Source organism: Schistocerca serialis, chromosome 4 (assembly GCF_023864345.2).
Source record: "Schistocerca serialis cubense isolate TAMUIC-IGC-003099 chromosome 4, iqSchSeri2.2, whole genome shotgun sequence".
In the NCBI taxonomy this organism is placed as follows: domain Eukaryota; kingdom Metazoa; phylum Arthropoda; class Insecta; order Orthoptera; family Acrididae; genus Schistocerca; species Schistocerca serialis.
In genome coordinates, this window is record NC_064641.1 from 412,905,023 (window position 1) to 412,923,750 (window position 18,728).

Below are 18,728 nucleotides of genomic sequence, written 5' to 3' on the forward strand. Positions count from 1 at the left end.
CTTTATTTTTTAAAAATGTGATTTATCAGACGTTAAATGTGGTTTTATGGGATGATTAGTATATCTAATGGCCAGCACTTATTCTAATTTCCATAATATACACTCATTAATGTTTTTCAACTAGGCCTATGTAAGAAAATCAAGACTGTTGTTTTTTATTTGAATGGAAATGGAAGTGTTTAATACTTAAAAGTCTTCGAGCAATCTTTACCTGAGACTGAGTATGACATTCGCTGCAGTAATAAAAACCAGCTTCTACACGATAGTCAGTCCCTCCGCACACAGCACACGCAGGACGATTGTCAGTCATTATGATGATTTTTGATCTAACTAACGGCCGAAACTTTCATGAAAATAGATGCTTACTGGCATTGCGACCCAATAATAGAAATGACAGGGCGCAATACATATTTTAACTCGTGTGTTGTTATAGGTTACTTGAAAAACCGGCATAAACTTCACTTAAAAGTTTACTAAACTTTTCGTCACTGCCCAATAATAGAAATGACAGGGCGCAATACATATTTTAACTCGTATGTTGTTGTAGGTTATTTAAAAAGCCAGCATAAACTTCATTTAAAGCTTAAACTTTCCGAAACCGTCCAACACGATCCAACATCGCTATTTTTCCACGCGCCCACACGCGTTTACTTCAAAGATATTACTGAAATACATCAATAAAATCTATGTCAGATTTGTGTCATTTTGCAGAAATGGAGTGTTTACCACAATCTGTATTTACACCAGTTTTTGTGAGGCAAGGAACCGCATGAGGTAAAGAATTACAACTGTATGTGCTCCTGAGCTCTTCTATTCAAACTGCAATAGTTAATTTCCCTTCCACATATATTTTTAGTTTTATTTTTAATTTGAACCAAAGATATTAAATTCATTATGCTCCAAAGATGCACAAATTTGTTTAAGGTGGACGCATCACGCATGTTTGATGCATACATTACAGCGTGTGTGAAATAAACTGGAGAAGGCGTGAAAATTAAACGTAAAGACTGGTACACGGGAGTGTGCACAATGGTAATTTTTTTCAACCTGACGTTATATATTAATTTGAGTAAATATAGGGGACAAGGAAGTGTATTTAGTTATGATTTGTTTTGTGTTATTTTTTTCCAATTCTGTGTGATTTAACCCTTATAGTGGGAGGCAGAAGACAAGGTATTGATGAAAGTGAAGTTGTTAAGTCAGTCGTGAGTCTTACTTGGATGGCTCCATCGGTAGAGCATTTGGCAGGGAGAGCAAAAGTTCAGTGTTCGATTCCCAGTCCAGCACACAGTTTTAGTTGCCAGGAAGTTTCAGTATCTGCACTGACAAGTAGATGGTATCGTATACATGGAGGTCGGTTTTCTATTACGTATGTGCATTGTTTACCGGCGTATACATGGAGGTCGGTGTTCTATTACGTATGTGCAGTGTTTGCCTTAGTTCAAACTGTATGTGTCGCATATACTGAAGTTGACGAAATGTGCTTGGATCCTTGTTTTTCAAAGAATTATAGAGAAACTTTACGGTCTCTCTCTCTCTCTCTCTCTCTCTCTCTCTCTCTCTCTCTCTCTCTCTCTCTCTCTCTCTCCCCCTCCCTACCTCCCTCAATTCTGTCATTTATGGAAGTGTAAATCTTACATATCCCTTCATTCTTCTCTCTCATCATTCCCCAAGTGGAAAGAACATAGGTCTTGGAAAAACTTATGCCTCAAATGGTCTAGAATGTGGTATTGGACCACTCCGCCCTTGAATTCTTGCTTATGATGACAGCTAATCTGTAACATAGTCCAATGTCTAAGGTATGTTATGAGTTGATGCCTTATTATGCCAAATAAAATTTGTGGCAGATGAACCTGTGCCGGAGTCTCATATTTTCGGCACATACTTATACGAACTTTGCCATATTTAAAGCAGTTTTTATCATAAAAATTAAAACCATTAGGTATATGCAGAAAAAGTATCCTATGTTAGATGATGGGTAACTTTTTTTCATTGTATGTTCAGGAACTACAAAAAAGACAGAGGTCATACATAATGTTTCCCAAAATTGTCAGTCGGCTCTTTTAGTTCACATTTCAAAATGTTGGCTTCATATCTCAATTGGATGTTTCATTGCCAATATATTGTCTTCCTAACTTGTTGTCCTATAAATAATATTCATGATTAAACAACCAAGTCGTATACCTAAGAGCATTTCACAATACTGGTTGTATTAGGCCAACTACTATCAGGTATTGTTTATATGTTATGCAGATTAAGTTTCTGTGATTTACTTGTCTTTTGCTAACTTATGCCTTAACACATTCTGTATTACTGAAGATTCTGCTGCAGAAAAGATCTGCAGGATGCTATGAATGATTCAATGAATGCACAGTTAAAAATCAATTTGTAATTTTATCTAAGACCACTTATAATTCTGTCCATTCTGTTCTAAGTTTCTGTGGTTTGTGTGTATCATCCCAAGTTTGTTGATCCATTTGGTACACTGTCACCTGGTAAAATGATAAACATATAAGCCATGTAGTGGAGTATTAAAAGTAGGCCTCTAATTCAAATTAATCCTCAAAGGTCCAGAGAAATAAGATTGCATTTCATATGTGCAGTCCTATTTTTGAAGGCACAGCAAGATATTCTATTATTAGATCAGAAACAACACCAGTTACGTGTACAGCTCTCTGTTGAGTAGTTGTATTACTGTAATTTGCAAGCCACTGTATGATCCAGCCATGTTGGAAGCTATCTGTTACCATTTATTTATGGAAGGTCTGTGGTAGTAGTGACTGTGTGCAGGCAACAGTGCATAGCATTCATGTAAGAGAAGGGTATGTTCATACAACACTTTGTGAAAGCAAGTTCTTTGTGTAAAACAACACTTTCACTGTAACTTAATATGTATTATTTGAAGAAGTTTGTTCTGTTTTGAAGTATCACCTTACATAACAGCAGTCTGCTCTTACACATTCACAGTGGCACATTACAGGCCTCAGATAAAAACTGATGTGCCATTTAAAAGTTAGACAGTCAAGAAAGTGTTAAGTGATTATTACACCTGTAACACCCACCCTCTGTAGCAGAGGTTGCTAATGCATGCCTTTATGGTAGCACTTGACCTGAAGGTACACTCTTTGAATCCTGTTGGTGGAACATTTTAACTGCCAGTATTTGGACAGGAAGGAGAGGAGAGGTGGTTTTGTAAAGTTCCTGATCACTAGACTTTGCACCAATGCCCCGGATTAAATTCCAAACTTCACCATTGTCTCTTGTGAAGTAAGTGCATGTGACACTGTTGGTGATGGTCCATCCATTGGACAGGGACATTAAGCCTTGTGGCTCTCTTGATGCTTGTTGTTCAACAGGTGTTGGCTATTTTCCATCACTCTTTTTCACTCTCCCATAGCAACACAAACCCAACACAATACTGTACAAGCGCTCATCAGTCATCCACACAGCATGAATACACTTTTGACTCTTCATAACAGGTGGATGGGAGGCAATGGCAAACCTCTTCCACTAGGACCTTGTCTAGAAAGTGATTGATGCAGGATTCCGCATCTGCTTTCTAAGCTCATTTGTATACAGGAATACTTATTATACTCCCATAATAAAATAGGATTTTTTGATTTTTAAGAGTTCAGTTGCATGAGATTAAAAGTGCTTGCTATTTGACAGACATTTCATGTAGTGAAAATATTTAATAATTACTTTCTCTTATGTTCCAGTCGGAGCTCTATGTGTTGTTTGAACATGCAGCTGGATATGCCATATTCAGAGTCAAGGAGTTTGAAGAAGTAGGGATGCTCTTGCCACAAGTTGAAGCTTCTGTAACAGATTTAAGCCGTTTCAATCAAGTTGTCAAACTTATCAGCTTTGCGCCTTTCAAAACTGCATCATCAGCCTTGGAAAATATAAATGGCATCTCAGAAGGTAACATTTTCAGTATTATGATTTCATTGTACAATGTCTGTTCCTTCAGGCATGCATGCGTGTCTGTACAAGCACTCATCAGTCATCCACACAGCATGAATACACTTTTGACTCTTCATAGCAGGTGGATGGGAGGCAATGGCAAACCTCTTCCACTAGGACCTTGTCTAGAAAGTGACTGATGCAGGATTCCGCATCTGCTTTCTAAGCTCATTTGTATACAGGACAAACTGCAGCTACAAGGGCTATCCACAAAGTACATTACGTTTTGGAATTAAAAATAAATAAAGTATTGGATTTTTTTTATTATTATATACAGATGAAAGCGACACTTAAATACTACTTTTCTACATAGTTGCCATTTAAATTAAGGCACTTATCGTACTGATGGACGAGCTTGGAAATTCCTTCGTCGTAAAATTCGGTCGCCTGCGCCTTCAACCACGTAATGACTGTCTTTTGGGACAAAAAAGGTGTGATTTTTGTGGATTTCCTGGAAAGAGGCACTACGATAAACTCTCAAAGGTATTGCCAAACTCTGCACAACCTCAGAAGAGCAATACAAAACAAGCGCAGGGGAAAGTTGGGCTCAAAGATCTTGCTGATTCACGACAACACCTGGGCCCACACGGCAAATGCCACTCGTGAAGTTCTCGAATCTTTTAAGTTGGAGTTGTTTCCTCATCCGCCGTACAGTCCCGACCTAGCACCGAGGGACTTCCACTTATTCCCAGCAATGAAGAAGTGGTTGGCTATGCAGCGTTTTGATGACGACGCACAGCTTCAAGAAGAGGTAACCACGTGGTTGAAGGCACAGGCGGCCGAATTTTGCGACGAAAGAATTTCCAAGCTCGTCCATCGCTACGATAAGTGCCTTAATTTAAGTGGCAACTGTGTAGAAAAGTAGTATTTAAGTGTGGCTTTCATCTGTATATAATAAAAAAATTTCTAATACTTTATTTATTTTTAATTCCAAAACGTAATGTACTTCGTGGATAGCCCTCGTATATTAATATTATGAACTTTATTCACCAGTTGCTGTATTATGTATGGAAATATTACATATTGGCAAGATTTGAAAATTTGTGCTGGACCGGTACTCGAACCTGGATTTCCCACTTACTGTAATCAGTTGTTTTAACCATCTAGGCTATCCATACATGCCGTCCAGACCTCCATATGCCATATTGTCTATGCGTGCATTGCTCGCAACTTTACTTGGAGTTCTGCGACAGGGCTAATGAGATAACTGTGTTCAGTGTTACTACTATTGTCATCATTTTGCCTGTCTAGGTGTACAACACAGACAGTGTGGTGTGTGGAGGTTTAGACTGGTCCAGGGAGTGTGCATGGATAGCCAAGATTAAGACGACTGCTCGCAATGAGGAAATCCAAGTTTTGAGTCCCAGTCCAGCAAATTTTCATGTGTCACCAATAGATAATATTTCCATACCTAATACAGCTGACTGCAATTTGCAGTTGAGGGATAAACATTGTGTTATGATGTTAAATGAGATGGTTGTAAAGACATAGCATTTATTTTTTATTGAACATTTATGTTCTTTAGCAAGCTGATAATCATATGGTATTTGTTGAAATTTTCATTCTAGATGCCTGTTTATGCCCAATGCTTAAGTATGTGTCTTCTGAAAGTGGGAAACTCCAGCCTTCACTAGTATAGTGTTATTAGTTTCTTGATTAATGATGTTTCTGTTTCAGGATTGCTACCAGAAGATTTGCGCCTTGTTTTGGAGACTCATTTACCCAGAAAAAAGAAATCTGTTGTAACTCTGGGTGTTTCTGAACCTAAACTTGGTGCAGCAATCACAGAAGCATTGGGCATAACATGCCAGCATACAGCCCCAATTCCAGAAATAGTAAGAGGTATGTTTCTGTATTCTGCATCCAGAATTTTGTTGTTCATAGAATGTTCTTCCTTATTGTAATAAAGCGAGTGCTTGGACCTGTAACTATCCTCCAGTACGACATCTCCGTGATTACTCTACAATTAACATTTAAAATGTTTGGCAGAGGTAACATAGAGCCACTTTGGCTATTTCTTGACTGTTTTACTCTCAAATGCTGTGTGGGGAAAAATGAACATCTAAACCTTCTTGTGTGGGCTCTGATTTCTCCTACTGTATCGTGATTGTCATTTCTCCTACATTTGTGGGAGTCAAAAACATCCCTTGGCATCTGGAGGAGAAACTTGGTGATTGTAGTTTTGAGAAATTATCTGTAAACACAAGAGAAAAACAAATTTGGCACATTAAAATTTGCATTCTGCAAGCAGTCTTACAGAGTATTAGGGAGTGTCATTTCTCCCCCTTGTCCTTTCTCAGTAGTGAATGTTGTGCTGTTTGTAAGCCTCTACAAGGTGTTTCTGTATGAGCATGCAAAAATTTTACAGGAGGTAAGGATGCTCCACGGAACAATTTGAGGTAGGTAACTTGGGGTCAGAGAAACCAGCTTAAGGAGATAATAGGAATAAAATCATAATACTGTGTACTTTTTTATTTACATTAGTTACAGTTAACTGCAAATACCACCACTGACACAATGAAAATACCATTTGTACTGTATCTTACAAAATGTACTAAAACTGAGGGCCGTCAACCTCAATGCAAGCATAACATTGGTGAACAATATTCTGATGCAGCATGACAAATATCTGTGGCATGTTTCGAATTGCATCACAGGCAGGTAAAATTCTGGCAACTAATTCCATCTCTGGGGTCTCATACACAAGTGACTCTAGATATCTCCATAGGAAATAATCAGAGATTCAGGTCAGGTGACCTCGCATTCCATCGAAATGGGCCTCTCTTTTCAATCCAGTGACTAGGAAATACTTCTTAATAATCAGTTTTGTTCCCCATTTCCTTGCAGAAAATGAATGTACATGTAAATAAACAGCACAGCATGTATAAACTTTTACGCCAGTTAGTCGTAAATAAGTTCGAAAACAGTAATGCTAGACAAAGCAGTAGACAAGTTTACTTCCACATCTCCTTAAGCTGGCTTCTCTGACCCCAGGTTCCCTACCTCTAATTGCTCAATGGAGAATTCTCTATGCCCTGTTACACTTTTACGGGCTCTTACAGATACATACTGTATAAGAGGATTTCTTCAGTCCAACTACAAAATACTCACTTGATATTCTGCAGCAATCTTAGGTGAAGATGATGGGAAAGTAACAAAATGTTAATGGAGTCTGAAGTGATGTTCAGTAGTCATTGGGCTTGGAATCCAAGATAGGATTGATGGAGAGATCATCATCATTGTAACACAACTTCTGAAATGGCAACGTATTCAGAAGAAACACGTGAATACATAAACATTCATAGTCTGCAAGCCACAGTATGGTATACGACAGAATGTACCCTGTACCACTACTATTAATTTCTTTTCCTGTTCCACTTGCTTATAGAGCAAGGGAGAATGACTGTCTGTATGCCTCCACACGAATCCTAATTTCTCTTACCTTTGTTGTCCTTAAATGAAATATATGTTGCCAGCAGGAGAATATTTTGACAACCAAGATTATTAATTTAATTTAAGCTATGTTTAGGTTCCAACCTAACCACAACTTCATAATCTGTATAATCTGAGCCCAACTTGAAAATTTTTAGAAGGTGTGGATCTTATTCTGTAGGCATTGTTTAAGAAGGGATTTTTTGAAATTCCAACCCTAAGGGGCTGAAGAGCTTTCTCTGAAAAATTCCACTATTAAGGCAGCCTTGAAGCTAGACCTACAAAAATTGATGTTTGATTTCTCAGTCATAAATAAAGAAATAGGTGTTCCAGCATTTTTGGAAATATAACGCTGTGGCGGTGAATTAGTGGGTGACAGATTTTCTTAAAAAATATATCATTATTTAAGAACTACTCCAGTATTTGTAAAGCTACATGTAAGAAGTATTTTTAAATGTATATCTACGAACATTGGTATTTGACTTCTTGGTTACAAATAATATAAAAAAGTACGCATTTCAATGTTTTTTGGAAACTGAACCCTTAAAAGGGTGGAATAGGGAATGAGACTTTCTGTGAAAATATTTATTATGAAAGCAGTTTTAAAGCTAAATCTATGAAAATTTATATTTGGCTTCTCAGTTAGAAATAAAAAAAAGTAAGTGTTTCATTGTTTTTGGAAATTCAACTCTTAAAATGGGGGTGAAAAGGAGGATGAAAGTTATTATAGAAATGCTTCATTGTTAATAATTGGCAACCAATGCTGTACAATCGCAATAAAGTCATAGTATGTTCAATTGTCTGTTTATGTTCTAATGAAAGAGTCAGTTGAACATCTCATGACTATTGCGATTGAACAGCGTTGGTTGCCAGTTACTAATGTAAAAATGATCGCAGGCCTCAGATGGGATTTTATGTCCTGTATATAAATATTTCATAGTACAAGCATTTTTAAGCTAAATCTGTGAAAATATGTATTTGGCTTCTGTGTTAGAAGTAAAACATATGTGTGTCTGTTTTTGGAAATTCATCTCCTAAGAGTGTGAAATATGTTGAGAAAAGCTTTATGAAAAGATTTCATTGGGAAAGCCTTATTAAAGCCTAATCTTTGGGAATTGGTGTTTGCCTTCTCAATTAGAGATGGAAAAAAAAAACAAGTTTCACTGTTTTTGGAAATTCAATCCCTAGGAGGGTAAAATAGGGTCACACTGATACACTGGCTCATCATTGCCTGCCCAAACTGCCAAGGATAGAAACTTGAAATTTTGACAGTGTATGGGTCTTATACTGTAGGCATCATTTAAGAAGAGATTATCTGAAACTCCACTCTTAAGGGGATGAAATAGGGAGTGAAAGGCTTTTTTGAAAGCATGTCACTATTAAAGGAATTTCAAAGCTGTTGTTGTTGTTGTTGTTGTTGTGGTCTTCAGTCCTGAGACTGGTTTGATGCAGCTCTCCATGCTACTCTATCCTGTGCAAGCTTCTTCATCTCCCAGTACCTACTGCAACCTACATCCTTCTGAATCTGCTTAGTGTATTCATCTCTTGGTCTCCCCCTACGATTTTTACCCTCCACGCTGCCCTCCAATGCTAAATTTGTGATCCCTTGATGCCTCAGGACATGTCCTACCAACCGATCCCTTCTTCTAGTCAAGTTGTGCCACAAGCTTCTCTTCTCCCCAATCCTATTCAGTACCTCCTCATTAGTTACGTGATCTACCCACCTTATCTTCAGCATTCTTCTGTAGCACCACATTTCGAAAGCTTCTATTCTCTTCTTGTCCAAACTATTTATCGTCCATGTTTCACTTCCATACATGGCTACACTCCATACAAATACTTTCAGAAATGACTTCCTGACACTTAAATCAATACTGGATGTTAACAAATTTCTCTTCTTCAGAAACGATTTCCTTGCCATTGCCAGCCTACATTTTATATCCTCTCTACTTCGACCATCATCAGTTATTTTGCTCCCCAAATAGCAAAACTCCTTTACTACTTTAAGTGTCTCATTTCCTAATCTAATTCCCTCAGCATCACCCGACTTAATTAGACTACATTCCATTATCCTTGTTTTGCTTTTGTTGATGTTCATCTTATATCCTCCTTTCAAGACACTGTCCATTCCATTCAACTGCTCTTCCAAGTCCTTTGCTGTCTCTGACAGAATTACAATGTCATCGGCGAACCTCAAAGTTTTTATTTCTTCTCCATGAATTTTAATACCTACTCCGAATTTTTCTTTTGTTTCCTTTACTGCTTGCTCAATATACAGATTGAACAACATCGGGAAGAGGCTACAACCCTGTCTTACTCCCTTCCCAACCAATGCTTCCCTTTCATCTCCCTCGACTCTTATAACTGCCATCTGGTTTCTGTACAAATTGTAAATAGCCTTTCGCTCCCTGTATTTTACCCCTGCCACCTTTAGAATTTGAAAGAGAGTTTTCCAGTCAACATTGTCAAAAGCTTTCTCTTAAGTCTACAAATGCTAGAAACGTAGGTTTGCCTTTCCTTAATCTATTTTCTAAGATAAGTCGTAAGGTCAGTATTGCCTCACGTGTTCCAGTGTTTCTACGGAATCCAAACTGATCTTCCCCGAGGTTGGCTTCTACTAGTTTTTCCATTCGTCTGTAAAGAATTCGTGTTAGTATTTTGCAGCTGTGACTTATTAAGCTGATAGTTCGGTAATTTTCACATCTGTCAACACCCGCTTTCTTTGGGATTGGAATTATTATATTCTTCTTGAAGTCTGAGGGTATTTCGCCTGTTTCATACATCTTGCTCACCAGATGGTAGAGTTTTGTCAGGACTGGCTCTCCCACGGCCGTCAGTAGTTCCAATGGAATATTGTCTACTCCGGGGGCCTTGTTTCGACTCAGGTCTTTCAGTGCTCTGTCAAACTCTTCACGCAGTATCGTATCTCCCATTTCATCTTCATCTACATCCTCTTCCATTTCCATAATATTGTCCTCAAGTACATCGCCCTTGTATAGACCCTCTATATACTCCTTCCACCTTTCTGCTTTCCCTTCTTTGCTTAGAACTGGGTTTCCATCTGAGCTCTTGATATTCATACAAGTCGTTCTCTTATCTCCAAAGGTCTCTTTAATTTTCCTGTAGGCGGTATCTATCTTACCCCTAGTGAGATAGGCCTCTACATTCTTACATTTGTCCTCTAGCCATCCCTGCTTAGCCATTTTGCACTTCCTGTCGATCTCGTTTTTGAGACGTTTGTATTCCTTTTTGCCTGTTTCACTTACTGCATTTTTATATTTTCTCCTTTCATCAATTAATTCAATATTTCTTCTGTTACCCAAGGATTTCTACTAGCCCTCGTCTTTTTACCTACTTGATCCTCTGCTGCCTTCACTACTTCATCCCTCAAAGCTACCCATTCTTCTTCTACTGTATTTATTTCCCCCATTCCTGTCAATTGCTCCCTTATGCTCTCCCTGAATCTCTGTACAACCTCTGGTTCTTTTAGTTTATCCAGGTCCCATCTCCTTAAATTCCCACCTTTTTGCAGTTTCTTCAGTTTTAATCTACAGGTCATAACCAATAGATTGTGGTCAGAGTCCACATCTGCCCCTGGAAATGTCTTACAATTTAAAACCTGGTTCCTAAATCTCTGTCTTACCATTATATAATCTATCTGATACCTTTTAGTATCTCCAGGGTTCTTCCATGTATACAACCTTCTTTCATGATTCTTAAACCAAGTGTTAGTTATGATTATGTTGTGCTCTGTGCAAAATTCTACCAGGCGGCTTCCTCTTTCATTTCTGTCCTCCAATCCATATTCACCTACTATGTTTCCTTCTCTCCCTTTTCCTACACTCGAATTCCAGTCACCCATGACTATTAAATTTTCGTCTCCCTTCACAATCTGAATAATTTCTTTTATTTCATCATACATTTCTTCAATTTCTTCGTCATCTGCAGAGCTAGTTGGCATATAAACTTGTACTACTGTAGTAGGTGTGGGCTTCGTATCTATCTTGGCCACAATAATGCGTTCAGTATGCTGTTTGTAGTAGCTTACCCGTATTCCTATTTTCCTATTCATTATTAAACCTACTCCTGCATTACCCCTATTTGATTTTGTGTTTATAACCCTGTAGTCACCTGACCAGAAGTCTTGTTCCTCCTGCCACCGAACTTCACTAATTCCCACTATATCTAACTTCAACCTATCCATTTCCCTTTTTAAATTTTCTAACCTACCTGCCCGATTAAGGGATCTGACATTCCACGCTCCGATCCGTAGAACGCCAGTTTTCTTTCTCCTGATAATGACATCCTCTTGAGTAGTCCCCGCCCGGAGATCCGAATGGGGGACTATTTTACCTCCGGAATATTTTACCCAAGAGGACGCCATCATCATGTAATCATACAGTAAAGCTGCATGCCCTCGGGAAAAATTACGGCTGTAGTTTCCCCTTGCTTTCAGCCGTTCGCAGTACCAGCACAGCAAGGCCGTTTTGGTTATTGTTACAAGGCCAGATGAGTCAATCATCCAGACTGTTTCCCTTGCAACTACTGAAAAGGCTGCTGCCCCTCTTCAGGAACCACACGTTTGTCTGGCCTCTCAACAGATACCCCTCCGTTGTGGTTGCACCTACGGTACGGCTATCTGTATCGCTGAGGCACGCAAGCCTCCCCACCAACGGCAAGGTCCATGGTTCATTGGGGGGGATTTCAAAGCTAGAACTACAAAAATGGGTATTTGATTTTTCAGTCAGAAAATGAGAAATGTGTGTTTCAACATTTTTGGAAATTCAACCGCTAAGGGATAAAATAGTGGGTGAAAGTTCTTGCTTGAGGATGCAGTGGATGGGCACCACTGTTGTGGGCCGGACGTGGGGATCCGACAGATGTCCAGCACGTCCAAGTCCTCCAATCGGTCCTCACTGCTGGCCAGCCCTGTTGCTGCTCGCACTGAGTTTAACCCCTCACCTGTGGTCGAGTGGGAGGTCTCCCCGGGGCGCAGTAGGTGGCGAAAGACTTTCCAGGCGGCCGCACATAAGGCCTCCCCAGTTTGTCTGACAAACAGGTTCCAAGTGCTGTCTGTGGCTGACACTGTCGCTGAGTCAGATGCTGTTGCCTGTTCTGTTTCAGAGGAAACCTCTCAGCCTGCAAGATCCGGACAATCACCGTGGGTAGGATTATTGATAGTTGGGAGCTCCAATGTTAGGCGTGTTACAGGTCCCCTTAGGGACATGGTTCCCAAGAAGGGAAAGAAATCCAATGTGCACTCCATGTGCATACCAGGTGGAGTTATTCCAGATGTGGAACGCGTCCTCCCAAATACCACTAAGAGCACAGGGTGCAGCCAACTGCAGGTGGTTACTCACGTCGGTATCAATGATGTGTGTCACTTTGGATCAGAAGAGATTCTCTCTGGTTTCAAGCGGCTAACAGAAGTTGTAAAGACTGTGAGTCTTGCTTGCAAGATGAAAGCAGAGCTGACCATTTGCAGCACAGTCAACAGGACCAATTGCGGACCTCTGGTACAGAACCGAGTGGAAGGTCTGAATCAGAGGCTCAAATGGTTCTGCGATCGTGTAGGGTGCAGATTCCTTGACTTGCCAAAGGGTGGTTGGGTTTCAGGTTCCGCTGAATAGGTCAGGTGTCCACTATGCGCAGAAGGCAGCTACACGGGTAACGGGCTGTGTGGCGTGGACTGGACAGTTTCCTAGGTTAGAGGGTCTCTGGAAAACACAAGAAGGGCTTCAGTCACAAAGGGTGAAAGCCGGACACCAGAAGAACGTAGATACAGGAACCGTCGGTGTAACAGTTGTAAATTGTCATAGCTGTCTTGGGAAAGTACCAGTGCTCTGAGCGCTAATAGAAAGCACTGATGCTCAAATCGTTATAGACACTGCAAGCTGGCTAAAGCCAGATACGAGCTCAGATGAAATTTTTGCGAAGAACCTAACGGTGTTCCGAATGGATAGGCTAAACACGGTTGGCGGTGGTGTGTTTGTTGCTGTTAGAAGTAGTTCATCTTGTTGCGAATAGTTCCTGTGAGTTAGTATGGGCAGAGGTCATTGTTGGCAACTGGAATAAAATAATAATTGTATCCTTTTACCGACCTCCCAATTCAGATGATACAGTTGCTGAAGGGTTCAAGGAAAACTTGAGTTTGATTTCAAACATGTACCCGACTTATACGAGTATAGTTGGTGGTGACTTTAATTTACCCTGGGCATGTTGGTGAAAGTACAGGTTAAATTCCGGAGGTATGCATAAAACATCATCTGAAATTGGGCTAAACGCATTTTCTGAAAATTATTTCGAGCAGTTAGTTCATGAGCCCACACTTGACCTCTTGGCAACAAATAATCCTGAGTTAATAACTAGCAACAAAACTGATACAGGGATTAATGAACACAGGGTTGTCGTAGCAAGACTGCATATTGCAATCCCCAAATCCTCGAAAAAATAAACGAAAAATATACTTATTCAAAAAAAGCAGATAAAAATTCAGTTGACGCCTTCCTGAGAGACAGTCTCCACTCCTTCCAAATTAATAGTATAGGTGTAAACCAGGCGTGTCTTGAATTCAGAGAAATAGTCTCGGCAGCAATTTATAGATTTATACCAAATAAATTAACAAATGACTGAGCTGATCCTCCTTGGTACACAAAACGGATCAGAACATTGTTGCAGAAGCAACTAAACAAACATGCCAAATTTAAACAGACACAGAATCCCCAAGATCGGTGATCTTTTCAGAAGCTCGAAATTTAGCGTGGACTTCAGTGCGAGATGCTTATAACAGTTTCCATAGTGAAACTTTGTCTCGAAACCTAGCAGAAAATCCAAAGAGATTCTGGGCGTATGTGAAGTATGTTAGCGGCAAGAATCAATCAATGCCTTCTCTGCGCAATTGCAAAGGAGACACTATCGAAGACAGTGCTGCCAAAGCAGAGCTACTAAACACTGCCTTCCGAAATGCCTTCACAGAAGAAGATGAAGTAAATATTCCAGAATTTGAATCAAGAGCAGCTGCCAATATGAGTAACGTAGAAGTAAATATCCTTGGATAGTGAAGCAACTTAAATCACTTAATAAAAGCAAGCCTTCTGGTTCAGACTGTTTACCAGTTAGGTTCCTTTCAGAGTATGCTGATGCATTAGTTCCATTCTTAACAATCACATACAACTGTTCGCTCAATAAAAGATCTGCACCCAAAGACTGGAAAGTTGCACAGGTCATACCAATATTCAAGAAAGGTAGTAAGAGTAATCCACTTAATTACAGGCCCATATCATTTATGTCAATATGCAGCAGGATTTTGGAACATATATTGTGTTCGTACATTATGAATTACCTCTAAGAAAAAGATCTATTGACACAGTCAACATGGGTTTAGAAAACTTCGTTCTTGTGAAACATAACTAGGTTTTTACTCGCACGAAGTGTTGAGTGCTATTGACAAGGAATTTCAGATCAGTTCCGTATTTCTGGATTTCTGGAAGGCTTTTGACACTGTATTACACAAGCGGCTTGTAGTGAAACTGCGTGCTTATGGAATATCGTCTCTGTTATGTGACTGGATTTGTGATTTCCTACCAGAGAGGTCACAGTTTGTAGTAACTGACAGAAAGTCATTGAGTAAAACAGAAGTGATTTCTGGCGTTCCCCAAGGTAGTATTATAGGCCCTTTGCTGCTCCATATCTATATAAACGATTTGGGAGACAATCTGAGCAGCCGTCGTTGTTTGCAGATGATGCTGTTGTTTATGTACTAATAAAGTAATCAGAAGATCAAAACCAATTGCAAAACTATTTGGAAAAGATATCTGAATGGTGCGAAAATTGGCAGTTGACCCTAAATAACAAAAGTGTGAGGTCATCCACATGAGTGCTAAAAGGAATTCGTTAAACTTCGGTTACAAGATAAATCAATCAAGTCGAAGGCCTTAAATTCAACTAAATACTTAGGAATTACAGCTATGTACAACTTAAATCGGAAGGAACACACAGAAAATGTTGCGGGAAAGGCTAACCAAAGACTGCGTTTTATTGGCATGACAGAAAACGTAACAGATCTACTAAAGAGACTGTCTACACTACGATTGTCTGTCCTCTTTTAGAATACTGCTGTGTGGTGTGGGATCATTACCAGATAGGACTGACGGAGTACATCGAAAAAGTTTAAAGAACAGCAGCACATTTTGTATTATCGTGAAATATGGGAGAGTGTGTCATTGAAATGATGCAGGATTTGGGCTGGACATCATTCAAAGAAAGGAGTTTTTCATTGCGATGGAATCTTCTCACGAAATTGCAATCGCCAACTGTGTCCTGATGCGAAATATTTTTTTGACACTGACCTACAAAGGGAGAAACGGTCACCATGATAAAATCAGGGAAATCAGAGCTCATGTGGAAAGATATAGGTGTTCGTTCTTTCCGCGCACTGTACAAAATTGGAATAATAGAGAATTGTGAAGGTGGTTCAACGAACCCTCTGCCATGCAGTTAAATGTGATTTGTAGAGTATCGATGCGGATGTAGATTAAAAAATTAAAAAGGTTTCACTAAGGTAAATCATTTCTTTCTCTCCCATTCTGTGAACTTTTCAATCGGGCTACCCTCGTATAGGAACAGTTTGCGAATGTTTGAGAGTAGCATTTTCAAGTTCATTTTTTAAATTTTATCCAGAGGGTCTCCAAAGCAAACACACTTTTCTAGCACTTTTTTTTTTAAATTGTGTTCTGTGTGAGAGATACATTTGAAGGTCAGATACCCAACTAGGATGGTTCCTTAGGACAGAACAGATTTTTATTCCCATACCTGTCCAAACTGGGTTGTGTTTCATCACTGATGACCTTGTCATCAATGGGTTGAAGAATACCAATTGCCCATCCCCATTTTTCTAGCTATTAAAACTTGGACAAATGGTGCTGCTTGTCTTTGATCCTTCTTCAGCTCTTCCACTAATCTGTGTTCCTGTGAGTCCTAAGCTAAAGATCAGTACTTAAAAAAAAATAAAAAAAACAGTAAATTGTTGTCCCAACATCAGATTTGTAGCAGAACAGGAGCAATAAATGAAAAATACCAATGTAAGTAGTGTTACAGACCAGAATTAGCTCATGGAAAACATACTTTGTGTCATTTCATACAGTATGTGCATTACCACCAGTGGTGACCAATTAATGTAGCATGATAAACTCTTCACAAGGAATACTTACCGTTATACATTAGTTTTGCAATGGTGGTGGCACACACATACAGTGTGATATGTTTGTCACTTATGAAACTAACTATTTAACTTTTTTCTCTCCAGGAATCCGCTACCATTTTCATGGGTTGGTAAAAGGATTTACAGCAAAAACTGCAGGTGTTGCTCAGCTTGGTTTGGGGCATAGTTATTCGCGTGCCAAAGTAAAATTTAATGTGCACAGATCTGACAATATGATTATTCAAAGTATTGCTCTGTTAGATCAGTTGGACAAAGATGTAAACACATTTTCAATGAGAATCAGGTATGTATAAAATATGGCATCAGTTAATATTATTTGTGGCATGAAAAGGAAAGCACACAAGTGTAAAAATGGGAATAAAAGAAAAAGGCAGAGGAAAATGATAACTAAGAGCAGTTTGAGTATTTGCTCTACTTCTTTCCCATGCTCTCATTTTATTAGTGTTTTTTACTTTCTCATGTCTGCTCTTGTTTCTGCTGTGTAATGTCTTGCAGGTACAACCACTGTTGAATTTATGTTCTCATTTCCTTTTTTGGGTTAAGACAAGCAAGATGGAAGAGGAAAAATTTGATAATGTGTCCACTTACACATGCATACTTGGAAAATAGTACAGAATGTTGGAAATGTAATGAACAGCAGCATAATGGTTTACTTTCAGTAGAAACAAGTCTTTTATTTCAATCTTTCTCCTCCATAGAATCCAAACTAGCATGCTACTTTAATACTAATTAATATAATGCTTTTGTTCCTCATCCTACACACCTGTGTCTGAGTAAGACACAAATTACATTATTTTCTGGTCCTGTATTTGACTGATGCATAGCCTTCAAAGTCCTTGTCAGTGCAGGCTGAGGAGTACTTTTGCACTGTTTTCTGAATGCATGTTGGGGTCATACCATGTCATTTCTATAAAAATACTCTAGACACCCACCACCCCGAGTTTTGATTAAACATGGGGTATGTAATTCAGTAATGATTTTATGTACCAGAATCTTACTTCCTGTCACTGTAGCACGATAATGTGTACTGAGAACAGCATGTTTTGGAGCTGTCTTTACTGTAGTGTATCACTGAAACTTCACATTTTTGTACTACAAAAAGCACCAAATATAGCATGTTAGGTTTAGAAGAAATTAGATTCTTCCATTGAACCTGAAGGTGGCAGCAAATACGTCAGTGTGTGGTCTTGTAGAGGTAGCATCAGTATGTTGGCTATCAAAGGCCAGGCAGCAGTTGTAGGTTTAGAGCCTGGGGTGGGGGCGGGGGTCTTTGGTGGCTACGTCATAGTTACGGTGTAAACTCAAAGGCTGCAGTTGACAAAGGTGGGAGCAAGCAGCATTCCTCAACTGGTCGACTGCTCAACTTGGCCAGACAGCCAGCTTTATCATGCCCAGGCAGGGCTTGTTTCAGCGTAGGTCATGTATATGGTCCACTAAGTGCCATCAAAATAATGAGAATGCCAGTTATTGCCCTAAAGCCTGCCATAGTTGCAGAGCCATTGTGTGGCATAAGTGCTGAACTTGCAGCAAGCGTCTGGATTTCAGTATCATCCCCTGGCCTGATCCCATGTTGCTGCACGTTCATTGGCATCACCTACTCAACCAAGCTGCTACCTTCCAGTCCAACCTAGAGCTCAGACCAGCCTACAGGTAAGGCCTTTATCACCGCCAGTTTTTTTCCCCTCCCACATTCATTAGCTTCAGCAACTTTCAACCCAACTGTTACCTTCCGTGTAACGTAGACCTTGGGCTAAGCTAAAATCAGTGTGTCACCAAAACCAGGTTTAATGAGAAGAAAACAGCTAAGTGTTTGGGACAAGCAAGAAAATAAATGTGTGTTATTATTGGCAGACAAGATTGTGTCCTGTGCTGTGTTTGGCCAGAAGCGAATTGAGTAGCCACCGTCTTGAATTCAGTGCCCTCGAAGCTAAAACGTCGTGTTTGGTGGGTTTCATGTTTATATGCGCATATTATGAGAATATGCACTTTCAGTTGTACACACCCCATTGAAGATCTCTCCAAAAGGCATTGATTTTAACGCTGAAGTGTGATTTTGGTATATAAAACCATTATCTATAATTTCTTTGTGGTAGTGAGTAACGATATGAAC

General features: G+C 39.4%; 2 protein-coding genes across 4 annotated transcripts in view; one reads left to right on the forward strand and one right to left on the reverse strand.

Moving 5' to 3' along the window:
- Positions 1–745, reverse strand: part of LOC126474963 (TATA box-binding protein-associated factor RNA polymerase I subunit B) — a 337,291-nt gene extending 336,546 nt beyond the window's left edge. The window contains exon 1 of one of the 2 annotated variants that reach the window (XM_050102488.1): positions 212–745. In XM_050102488.1, the coding sequence (XP_049958445.1) occupies positions 212–310 (99 nt within the window). In that variant the 5' untranslated portion in view covers positions 311–745. The remainder of the gene's footprint in view (positions 1–211) is intronic. The other variant, XM_050102487.1, reaches the window with a different exon arrangement.
- A 152-nt stretch (positions 746–897) lies between these two features.
- LOC126474964 (nucleolar protein 56) overlaps positions 898–18,728 on the forward strand; it is an 82,594-nt gene continuing 64,763 nt past the window's right edge. Inside the window, exons 1-5 of one of the 2 annotated variants that reach the window (XM_050102489.1) lie at positions 914–1,032; positions 1,156–1,336; positions 3,720–3,924; positions 5,644–5,808; positions 16,703–16,901. In XM_050102489.1, coding sequence (XP_049958446.1) covers positions 1,334–1,336; positions 3,720–3,924; positions 5,644–5,808; positions 16,703–16,901 — 572 coding nt within the window. In that variant the 5' untranslated portion in view covers positions 914–1,032; positions 1,156–1,333. Of the gene's footprint in view, positions 1,033–1,155; positions 1,337–3,719; positions 3,925–5,643; positions 5,809–16,702; positions 16,902–18,728 lie in introns of both variants that reach the window. The other variant, XM_050102490.1, reaches the window with a different exon arrangement.